The 11,854-nt window shown below is 46.1% G+C and overlaps 3 protein-coding genes across 4 annotated transcripts in view; 1 reads left to right on the top strand and 2 right to left on the bottom strand.

The window, feature by feature from the left end:
• DYRK1B (dual specificity tyrosine phosphorylation regulated kinase 1B) overlaps positions 1 to 11,854 on the bottom strand; it is a 196,138-nt gene that overhangs the window by 9,753 nt on the left and 174,531 nt on the right. The window lies entirely within an intron of this gene.
• On the bottom strand, positions 1,388 to 4,402 carry RPS16 (ribosomal protein S16). The gene is made up of 5 exons (XM_081274322.1): positions 4,243 to 4,402; positions 4,007 to 4,108; positions 1,839 to 1,935; positions 1,683 to 1,730; positions 1,388 to 1,591 (listed from the first exon to the last, which is right to left on the bottom strand). The coding sequence occupies exons 1-5, from the start codon at positions 4,288 to 4,290 to the stop codon at positions 1,446 to 1,448; spliced, it is 441 nt and encodes a 146-aa protein (XP_081130448.1). The 5' UTR covers positions 4,291 to 4,402; the 3' UTR covers positions 1,388 to 1,445.
• The window catches only part of SUPT5H (SPT5 homolog, DSIF elongation factor subunit), a 29,325-nt gene continuing 27,398 nt past the window's right edge, over positions 9,928 to 11,854 (top strand). For both annotated transcript variants that reach the window (XM_081273745.1, XM_081273744.1), the window contains exons 1-2: positions 9,928 to 9,993; positions 10,250 to 10,333. In XM_081273745.1, coding sequence (XP_081129871.1) covers positions 10,259 to 10,333 — 75 coding nt within the window. In that variant the 5' untranslated portion in view covers positions 9,928 to 9,993; positions 10,250 to 10,258. The remainder of the gene's footprint in view (positions 9,994 to 10,249; positions 10,334 to 11,854) is intronic.

Below are 11,854 nucleotides of genomic sequence, written 5' to 3'. Positions count from 1 at the left end.
TCCTGGGCTTCTCCCACAGGTGGACTGTTTTGAATAGCTGCTTACTGACTGACTGGAACAGAGAGGGGCTCTTGGATAGAACTGTGGCTGCCTCATGTATTTACAGCCTGGGTTTTTCCACTGCTCAACTGCCCCTCACTCACACCTTTTACTAGGTGCCCTTGGACAACTTACTTCCTGGTGCTTTTCCTTTTCTCCTCCACAATTGGGGAAAACCTAAAGGTGGCTTTATCTACAGCAATACAGGGTGTAGGCATTCCCTACACCCTGGCTCCTACAACACCACAGGCCTGCTAAATGGGCACTTGAGCCCATCTCAGAAAAGGGTTGACCCCATAAAAACCGAGTTGCCCTGGGCTTGGTGGTACAGCCTGTAATTCCAGGGATGCAGGAGATTGACAAGTCCAAGGCCAGCTAAACCCTAAGCAAATTAGCGAGATCCTGTCTCAAAAAAAGTTGCCACACTGAACACACTGGGAACTGCTTTTTGGACAGGGATAGCCTCCCAAGCAGATAAAAAAAATTATTGATACTGGATGAAGCCAGCCATGGAGCACAAGAATGGTGTCAAGAAAACTAAAGCGGGGCTGGGGATGTGGCTCGAGCGGTAGCGCGCTCGCCTGGCATGCATGCGGCCCAGGTTCGATCCTCAGCGCCACATACAAAGATGTTGTGTCCGCCGAAAAACTAAAAAATATTAAAAATCCCCCCACTCTCTCTCTCTTAAAAAAAAAAAAAAAAAAAAAAAAAAAAAAAAAAAAAAAGGAAAAGAAAAAGAAAACTAAAGCACATGCTTAAGCTGAGGTGGAACACTTAAGATCAGGAGTTGAGACCAGCCTAGACAAAAAAGCAAGATCCCATGTGGGGAGAAGAGACCAAAGAAACAAAACAAAACAAAAAGCCAGCACTGAGGGCCAGTGTCGCTCAGTAAGATGGAGAAGCAGATTCCTTAGTTAGCATGTGTAGATTCCTGCACTTGATTCCCAGAACCCAAAATAGCAGTCAAAGGACTGAAAAAAAAATACAGAATGCTGGGTAGTGGTTATGTACCTACAGACTGAGTTACTTAGGAGGCTGAGGCATAAGCATCACATCAGCCTAGGAATTTGAGGACAGTCTGAGCAATTAAGGGAGACCTCTCCTCTTAAAACAAAAACAAAAAACCTACCACCAAACCCACATGCCTCCTCAGCTGTGCTAGTATGCTGAAGTCTACAGGAGGTGTAGGAAACAGATCCTGCCTGCGCCAACCTGGCACCTCCACCCATGAACACCAACCCCAGAGCAATCACTTCTGAGAAGGGTTAGAATCACGACCAGCCATGAGATGGGGCTTTCCCTGTTCTACTAAAGACTCACTACCACAGAAGACCACAGTAGTCCTTGGGCCCTTAATATCCCACACTGTTTTATTACAAAGGTGAGCTCTGATCTCCATGATGGGCTTATCGGTAGGACTTCTGGTAGCGAGCACGAGCACCAGGACCTCCAAACTTTTTGGACTCGCAGCGACGGGGGTCAGCGACCAGCAGGGTCCGGTCATACTGGATGAGGATGTCTTTGATCTCCTTCTTAGAAGCCTCATCTACATCTGAGGAGATTAAAGAGTGTGAAAATTTAGAAAGTCCTGAATTTGGTCCCCAAACACCCACCCTGACTAAGAAGGACCTTCTCTCACTCACATTTCTGGTAATAGGCCACCAGGGCTTTGGAAATTGACTGGCGGATAGCTGTAAGGAAGAGACACAGAAAAAGGTATGTGAGCTTATGAAGGCCCAAGACTAGGGCCTTGCTACCAGGGCCACCTCATACCCATGTGTCCAGATCCTGAGACTCACCATAAATCTGGGCCACATGACCACCACCCTTCACACGGACCCGGATGTCCACGCCAGCAAACCGCTCCTTGCCCAGAAGCAGAACGGGTTCCAGTAACTAGAGAAATAGGAGGAAATGAACAGGGATTTTAAGTTACAACTTCAGCAGCTTAGCCACCTCACCGAGCATTCATTCTCTCCCTACTTCTGCCACCACCAGCCTCAAAGTACTACTGGAAGGAGATCCAGTTGTCTCCAAAGGCCTCTGTACAGAGCCAGGAAGAAAGATTCAAAAAGGCCAAATAGAAGACTAACACAAGGGCTGGGGTTGTGGCTCAGTGGTAGAGCGTGTGCCTAGCATGCATGGGGCACTGGGTTCGATCCCCAGCACCACATGAAGACTAACACAATTGCAACAAACAGGAAAAGGCAAACTGATCTGAGCTCCTTCCTTTGTGTGTCCCTCTCTGGACCTCGGATATCCCCGCTTTAAGATGACTTCCTAGAATACTGAACAGTAAAAAGCATTCTATGGCAACTACCAGGGCTGTTTTCCAACCATGGAAAACCTTTCTAGAGCTACTTAGGTAGCTTTTCTGAATTCTCAATTTCCAAAGAAGTTACAACTACACTGTGAACTCTGCCACATTCTTCCTTTCCCAACTCTAGTAGGTGTTTTCACCAGTGCCTATTTATACACTTTTGTTTGTATTTGTGTTGTTTTCCCTCAGCTGGTGACTTCACAGATTCAGCAGAGGTTGAACCAAGGGGTACCACTGAGCCACATCCCCAGCCCTTTTAATTCTGAGACAGGCTCTTACAAAGTTGCTGAGGTTGGCCTTAAACTTGTGATCCTCCTGCTTTAGGTTTCCAAGTTGCTGGGATTACAGGTATGTGCCTTGGCCCAGCTAGACACTTTTTATTCTGTTTGTTTTACCTACTTGGGTCTCTTCTTTCCACCCCTTCCCAAGCCTTCTCTGTGCTCCACATTCCGGCTCTGACCACTTTGGATCAGTTTCTGATATTAAGTCCAGCCTATCTTCCCCACTAGTCTGGGAGCTCCATGAAGGCACCTGAGTTACTACTCTGTCCCCCAAATTCAATAAAGGGTACAGACAAATCCTTCAAACAAACCAACAGCCAACAACGAACTACAATATTCAGCCTGGCATAATGGCGCATGCCTGTAATCCCAGCAGCTCCAGAGGCTGAGTTCAAAGTCAGCCTCAACAAAAGCTAGGGACTAGGGATATAGCTCAGTTGGTAGAGTGCTTGCCTCTCATGCATAAGGTCCTGGGTTCAATCCCCAGCACCACCAAAAAGAAAGGAAAAAATAGTGAGGCACTCATCAACTCACTGAGACCCTGTCTCTAAATAAAAAAAATACAAAACTGGGCTGGGGATGTGGCTCAGTATTTGAGTACACCTGAGTTCAATCCCCAGTACATAGGGGAAAAAAAACCTACAATATTCGATAGCAGCTATACAAATGAATTTCGGACACCATTCATTTTAAAAGTAATTGACTTAAAAGAAGAAAGCAACACATCTTACATGCCAGAAAACTTTCTCAGAGAATCTTATTTTGACCTCACAATCCTTAAGAATAGAAATTATCCATTTTTCTGAAAATGAACCCAAGGCAGAGAAAAATCTACTAACTTGCCTCAAGTAAAATAACTAGACACCAGGCTCAGATTACTTTCCTTTCTGAGCTCGCCCAAAAAATTCTAAATAGGGAGTGGAAGAACCCCTTTCACCACGGAGCATTTAAACACACCCCAATTCGGTTTCTGTTTTTAGTATCTATTGTATTACGTCCAGACCTTACTTCAGACACTTGAGACTTATCAGATACAAAACACTGACCCTTCCTTAGATTTTCTAAGGAAGGAAAACCTACAACCAGGACGCATAAACTCTGGTATTCCTGTTGCCACCTGGAAAAATATCCCAATTTACAAAGCACTTCCTGGACCTTCTACACCCACGTTTTCACTTTCCAAACTCAGCTTTTATATTTTCTAAACCCAAGCCCGGCTCTATTAATAAGTATCCCATTTTTATGCCCCAAACTCAGTGCCTAAATCTTGCTCTAACAATGCTAGCTCACTCCGCTTCCAAGATCGGTAACATCCCCGTCTCCAAAATGGACCCCTCCACTCGACACCCATCCCCGATCCCAGTACCTTGTATTGCAGCGTGCGCGGCTCGATCATCTCCAGCGGACGCCCATTCACCTTGATAAGGCCGTTGCCCCGTTTGCAGTGCGCCACGGCTGTGGCCGTCTTCTGTGGAAAACGAGGGAGCCAGATCGGCCGTATGAGCTTTGGGTCCTGGCTCCCAAGGAGACCCCAACCCTTGCCCAACTGGCCTCTCCTGACCCGGGCCTCCCCTGACCCCACCCACCCAGCGCCTAGCCTACCTTGCGTCCGAAGACTTGTACGGACTGAAGTGGACCCTTGGCCGGCATGGCTGCGAGCGTAGAGAGCACTCCTCACCGCGCGGCGCTGCAACCGGAAAAGGGAAGCATGGGGGTCACCCAGGCCACTTTTCAGGGTCTGCGCAGGCGCTCTAAACGCCACGTCGCGACAGTTGGAAGCTTTACGGCTGACGTCAAGCCGGGGCGGGGCCTCTGATAAGTTGCGGGATACCCAGCCTCCTCACAGCAAGGGGAAGGCGGAGCCTGAGAGGTGGAAGAGGCGGGGCCGGGGAGCGTAGCCTGCAGAGCGAGAAGCCTAGAGGGAGGGTGATGAGTTTGCGTCAGTTCTCGGTCTCCCTCCGCCCCTCTGTTTCTATTCTTACTCTCCCACCACTGGCCACGTTCCATCCCCCCTCCCCAACAGTCTTCCCTGGAATCCTGCACGAGAAATCAAGCTGGATTCCCAGAATCTTAGCCCCAGAACCCACCTTCTTTGAGAGTTCTCTCCCAGAACCCCACGTCAGGGGTCACTCCTCCAGAACCCGACTTTCACCAGAATTTCTTTCCTTCCAGAATCTCCTCTTCCCCGGAACCCAGACTTCCCAGAAGCCTTTTAAGAGGTTCACTTTCAAATCCCTGTTGAGAACCCTCACCTTGGACTTCTCTCTCCCTCCACTCCGGGCCCTCTTCCCAGCAGTCATTCTTCCCAGAATCCTCCTTTCTTCAGGACCCACTCCTGGAGTTCCCCCTCCAGAAACTCCCTTTCCTAGGAGAACCCACTTTTCCCAGGGTACTTGCCCCAGAATCCCCGTTTACAAAATCTCTGAGTCCCCTCTTCAAATCTACCTTTCCCCAGAATTGTTTTTCTTTTTGTTTATTTAATTATTTGGCACTAGGGATTGCGCTCAGGATGCTTTACCACTGAGCTGTATCCCCAGCCCTGTTTGTTTATTTATTTATTTTTTAATTCTAAAGCAAGTTCTCGCTAAGTTGCATAGGGCTTCGCTAAATTGCTTAGGGCTTTGCTAAATTGATGAGTCTGGCTTAGAGTTTGGGATCCTCTGGCCTGAGACTGCCTCACCCTTGAGTAGCTGGAATTACGAATTACAGATGTGTGTCATTATGCCCAGCCTTCTCCAGAATTTCTAACCCTTTGGAGTCTCCTTTCCCCAACAGTTGTTTCCCTGATAATTTTTCCCCATATAATGCCCCTGTTCGGGATCTCTAGAATCTCCCTTTCTCTAGAATTCTCCACGTAATCTCTTTACTCCCCAAAGTCAGCCCTGTCCTCACAGAATTCTCCATCATCAGTCCATCTGAGAAACCCCAGGATTGGTTGTCTCCTCCCTCCCACACAGACTTACCCCCATTATTTATTTTTTAGTGCTGAGGATTAAATCCATGGGTGCTTTACCACTGAGCCACATCCCCAACTCTTTTTTGGAGATTGGGTCTCTTTAGGTTGCTCAGGGCCTAAATTGCTGAGGTTGGCCCTGAACCTGCAAAGGGATAGAGGGAGCTCACAGTTGCCTCAGTTTCTCTGGCAGTACAGGGTCTGGTGTCCAAGGTTCAAAGGAGCAATGGCTTACCTTGCCACAGAGGGTGGAGTTGGTGAAGTCTGGAGAGCAGGGCTGGCCCAGAGTGAGATTCTCCAGCCCAGAGGTTTTGTTGTTGTTGTTGTTGTTGTTTTTGTGTGTGTGTGTGTGAGAGAGAGAGAGAGAGGGGTGCTGGGGATGGAACTTACAGAGTATTTCTCTTAAAGGATGAGAGAGGGAGAGGGGCTGGAAAGAGGAAGAAAGAGGGCACCAGAGACATTCCTGGAAGGACAAACAAGACAGAGACAGTACAAGAGAAAAGCAGACTCAGGGGCTTGGGGTCATAGTCAGTGCTTGCCTATCATGCACAAAAACCTGGGTTTGAACCCACAACACTGAAAATAAAAAAGTGGGTGTGCTGACACATTCTTGTAGTAATCCCAGGAACTTGGGAGACTGAGGCAGGAGGATTGCAAATTCAAAGCCAGACTCAGCACTTTGTGAAGCCCTGCCCAACTTAGTGAGATCCTGTCTCAAAATAGAAAATAATGGGGGCGCTGGGGTTGTGGCTCAGCTAGAGCACTCACCTAGCATATATGAGGCACCAGGTTCAATCCTCAGCACCAATATAAATAAATAAAATAAAGGTATTGTGTCCACCTGCAACTGAAAAAAAATATTAAAAAAATTAAAAATAAAATATATGGCTCAGTGGTAGAGCACTTGCTTGCCTAGCATGTGTGAGGCACTGGATTCAATTCTCAGCACCACATAAAAATAAGTAAATAAAAAATAAAAGGGGTGGGGACGTAGCTAAGTGGTTAAGTGCCTTTGAGTTCAATCCCCAGTGCCAAAAACAGAGAGAGAGAGAAACAAATGTAGAGAAAAAAAAGATGAAGGAACCAAGGGAGAGGAGGAGAAAAATTGAGTCAGTCAGAGATGGATCCAGAAAGTACCAGCTCAGAAGCTGAGATTCAGAAACAGGCCAATCCTCAGAGAAAGAGAGAAATACAGGCAGGCATGAAGATTCTCCACTACTTGAGACAAATATAAAAAACAAGAGCAGAGGCTGGGGATGTGGCTCAAGTGGTAGCGCGCTCGCCTGGCATGCGTGGGGCCCGGGTTTGATCCTCAGCACCACATACAAACAAAGATGTTGTGTCCGCCGAAAACTGAAAAATAAATATTAAAATTCTCATTCTCCTCTCTCTCTCTCTCAAAAAAAAAAAAAAAAAAAAAAACACAAGAGCAGAGCCCTAATGTGTATCTGCAAACAAAAATAAGGTGCAGCACAGATGTTTTCCAATAACGGCACAGACCACAGAATGTACACTCTGAGCCAGAAGTGGTGGCGCACTTGTAATCCCAGCAGCTCAGGAGGCTGAGGCAGGAGGTTCAAGAATTCAAAGCCAGCCTCAGCAGATTAACGAGGTACATAGCAACTCAGCAAGAACCTGTCTCTAAATAAAATCTAAAAAAGAGCTGGGATATGGCTCAGTGGTGAGGCATCCATGGGTTCAATCCCTGGTACCAAAAAAAAAAAAAAAAAAAAGAAAGGACTCAGGAGGCTGAAACAGGAGAATCAATCACCAGTTCAAAGCCAGCCCCAGCAGTTTAGGGAAATCCCTAAACAATTTAGCAAGATCCTATCTCAAAAACAATGTAACCTGGCACAGAGGTGCACACCTGTGATCCCAGTGACTTGGGAGGCTGAGGCAGAAGGAGTTCAGGTTCAGGGCCAATCTCAGCAATTTAGGCACTAAGCAACTTAAAGAGACCCAGTCTCTAAAAAAGAGCTGGGGATGTGGTTCGGTGGTAAAGCACCCATGGGTTCAATCCTCAGCACTAAAAAAATAAATAAAATGCAAATTCTACTACCTTTGGCGCCAAATGGGATGGGAGGGGGTGTTCAAACTCCCCAGGCTCTAAGCATAATCCTCACACTTTGCTCTCTGAGCTTGGCAGTCCAGGGCCTTCCTCCTCTGTGGTCACCACCTTCCCCAGACTCTTGGAGCACATTCCTTGAATATCTGTGGCTTCAGTGAAGCTAGCAGGGGAAGGCTCAGGGGCAGTTCTCCTCATCCACTCCAGTCTTCCAGCCCCAATCACTTTTTACCCCCAGATGATCTTTTGGTGAGTACTTTAGTCACTCCTTCCTGAAACTGGATAGTTAGGGAGAATCCACTGGGCTTTGTGACGGGGCACACATGCCTGGGGAAAGAGAACTGGTGTCCTAGCTGTTAAGCTCCTGACCCATCCCTGACCCCACCTCAACAGATATATTTTATTCACTGCTGTCTGCAGTACCCAGAATAGTGACTGATATATAATAACAAATTATGATAGTGGTGATTACAACTACACTTAGATAGCTACTCTGCCAGCTGCTGGTCTACGTGCTTTAAGTTTATTAGCTTATTTACTCTTCACATCAATCTTATGATGTAGACAGGGCCACTATCTATGGATGTGAGGGTTGTACACTGCACAAGGATCCCACATCTATGAGGACAGTATTTACTTCTTGAACATTGTAGACTGCATATTTGTTCACTTCCAGCAGATGGCAGTAAAGTATCTCCTTCTAATAAATTTATCACTTAGAATTATCTTAAAGAAGTGTGTCTTTTATTTTTTTTTATTTTTATTTTTTTAAGAGACGAGTCTATGTTGCTCAAACTGGTCTTGAACTCCTGAGCTGGAGTGATCCCTCTGCCTTGATCTCCCAAATAGATGGGACTACATACAGGTCCTAAGGTACAATGTTATTAGGGTGGGGATTATTTGGAGCCCAATTTGCAAAGGGTTTCTGATTTGTGGCCTGTGAGAAACCCCTTTAACTTCCTTGGGCTCAGTTTCTTCATGCTGAGGCATGAGGATGGCAAGTTCCAGACCAATTTCATCCATTTAAGAAGACCCTATCTCAAAATAAAGCATAAAAAGGGCTGGGGATGCAGCTCAGCTCTGGGTTCAATCCCCAGTACCCAAAACAAACATAAAGCAAACAGAACAACAACAAAGTTATGTAAACTTGGTGCGCTGGCACACACGTGTAATTCCAGGTATTCAGGAGACTGAGGCAGGAGCATGGCAAATTCAAGGCCAACCTGGGCAATTTAGCTAGATCCTATCTCAAAAAAAAGGGGTGGGGGCGGGTATGGTGATGCTCCTTTGAGGTAAGAGGATCACAAGTTCAAAGCCAGGCTCAGCAAAAGCAAGACGCTTGGCAACTCAGTGAGACCCTGTTTCTAAATAAAATATTAAAAAAAGTGGGGCGGGGGACTGGGATGTGGCTCAAGGGCGGGGGTAGGCGAGTGGGGTGAAGACGTGGCTTAAGGGCAGAGCACTTGCTCAGTATATACTGGGCCCTGGACTCAATCCCCAGAGCCTTTAAAAAAAAAAAAAAAAGTTTTCTTCTCAACTGAATCCAGGTGTTTGAACCTTGCTTATGTGAGAAATTTTAGTCATGTGTTACAAAAGCGTCTGAGTTTTAAAAATCCTCCATCTGGTTATTTTACATTTCTCTCCGGTACTTATCCTCTTTGCCATCAGGCTGACGCGTCATTACTATTACATAAATTAATGCTGAAATGAATTTTGGGAGACCCCAAAGAAAATCAGGGATCTGAGCGCAAATACAACACGCTTGTGATCCTAGCGACTCAGGCTGTTGGAACGAGAGGATCCCAAGGTCAGCCTGGGCAATTTATCGAGACCCTATCTCAAAATTAAAAAAAAAAAAAAAAGGACTGGGATGTGGCTCAGTGGTAAAGCGCCACAGTAACGCAAAACAGAAACTTTAGGGTCCCCCAAACTTGGGGAGAAATCTTGAGTCGGCTGCTTCTCATTTAATTTTTCTGAGTATGTTTCCGCTTCTGTAAAATGGGAGTACCGATCTCGTAGGGATGTTTTAGAGGGTCTATAAGATAATGAGTAAGCCACTCACTAAATTCAAGTACGAATTCGAGCTACACAAAGTTGGATCCCGACGTGGAAAACTCTCATTCTTGACCCTCCCAAGATGTCGGCTCCACATTCGGCTTAAGATAATCCTGTCACTCTCAAGATGGCGGCCTGGAAGTGCGTCGCCCGGGGCCAGCCTCGGAAATCTCGCGTTAGGCGAGGCCAACGGGTAGGTTATCGCGAGAGGATTCATCAGTCCTATCTAGGCGTCGTGTGAACAGCAGCTGGTACAGAAGGCGGAGGTGGGACCGAAGCGGTAAGGGGGACTTCAGAGGTGGTAGGCCTTGGGACTGGTGGAGATCGGAAAGTTGTAGAGACCTGATGGGAAGACTCGGGGTGTGTTAGAAGGTGGCATAGGAACATTCCCCACTCTGGTTCCCGATTGCCAGAACGAGGCTGCCGGAAGTGCGCCAAGGGATATTTCTTCTCCCAAAGAACTAGCGGGGAAACTGAGGCTGAGGGTGGAGCTTGGGAATTTTGGATGCTCTGAGGCCAGGGGTCTTTCTCTACAGGAGCAGAAGATGTCGGACAGCGAAGACAGCAACTTCTCCGAGGAGGAGGACAGTGAGCGCAGCAGTGACGGCGAGGAGGCCGAGGTCTGTGGCTGGGGCGCTCGGGGAGGTATTACCCTGGGGATAGGACGCGGGGTGGGCAGAAAGGCACCTTTGGAAGCCCAGAGACACTCAAAACCGACTGCAGCTTCTGGGGGCTTCCAGATGGTCGGCAGATATAGCAAAATAAGCAAGTAGACGTCAAGCAGAGGGAGAGGTTCTGGAGGCCTGGGGTGTGCCGGGTGCAGTGAGATAAAAGGTGATGTGTCTAAAGGACCTGGTTGTTTTTATGCCCCGTCATCACAAAAATGTATTTGTAGTACCTACATTGCTAGGCACAATTCTTTGCTCTTGGGCTACGCCAGTAAACAAAACAGATTTTTAAGTGTTAATAAGCATAAATAATAAGTAAATGTATGTTCGTCCATGTAAATAAGCATAAATGATTAAACTATGTACAGATTGAATATTACTAGTCTGAAAATCCGAAATGTTCCAAAATCTGAACCTGTTCTTTTTTGGGGGGGGGGGCGGGCGGCACTGAGTGGTGTTGGGGATTGAACCCAAGGGCTTGTACATGCTAAGCAATTATTCTACTGCTGAGCTATATCCCCAGCCCCAAATCTGAAACTTTTTAATACCAATATAATGCCACAAGTGGAACATTCCATACCTGACTTCATGTGACAGATTGAAATAAAAAAATCAGTCCACAAAAATATTATATAAAATTATTTCAGGCTGCTGAGTATAAAGTATATATAATATAAATGAATTCCTGCTTACCCTTGGATTACATCCCCAATGTAGCTTTTTATATATGTGCAAATATTCCAAAATTTTTAAAAATTTGAAGTTTTCCAGTCCCAAGTGTTTTGGATAAAGAATACTCTGCCTGTGTTAAACTAGAAGGTGCTTGGGAGAAAAGCAGAGGAGAGAAAGGAAATAGGAAGTCCTGCTTGCACTGGAATAGGGTGATCAGAATAAGTCTGAGAGGGTAACACTTGAAGGAAGACTTGGAGGTGAGGGAGTAAGTTTTGTGGAAATCTGGAGGAAGAGTTTTCAGTAAGAGGGATCATCACATGCAAAGTTCGAAATGTGTCTGCCCTATCCAAGGAGTAACAAGAATAAGGGGTCTGGTGTGGCTGAATCAGAGCAAGTGTAACACACAAGTAACAGGAAGAAGACACATAGGATTTATTATTATTATTAAGAGAACAGGTTTATTTTAAGTTTATGGTTCTTGTCCAAGGTCTAATGGCCTTCCTGCTAGCAGATTCCAGGTGGTACATCAGATCTCACAGCAAGAGACAGGAAGTGGGCGTGTATATGTGTATATATACATATAGAATCTTGAAGGCTATAGTGAGGAATCTGGCCTTAACTGAGAGAGAACCAAAAGCAAAGGAGGGAAATGTCCTTAGATTTTGGAAAAAGATCACTCTGGTTTTGGAACCAGACCAAACATTATCTGGGACATTTCTGATTTCAAGTATTCTTTTTTAACTACTAATTTTATATTTATTTCCTTTTTAATTGTTGAACACATAAACAAATGCCTGAGTG

Source organism: Spermophilus citellus, assembly GCF_964194105.1.
Source record: "Spermophilus citellus genome assembly, chromosome: 18".
In the NCBI taxonomy this organism is placed as follows: Eukaryota; Metazoa; Chordata; class Mammalia; order Rodentia; family Sciuridae; genus Spermophilus; species Spermophilus citellus.
The sequence above is the reverse complement of the archived record's forward strand: the minus strand, read 5'-3'. Positions and strand labels throughout refer to the sequence as shown.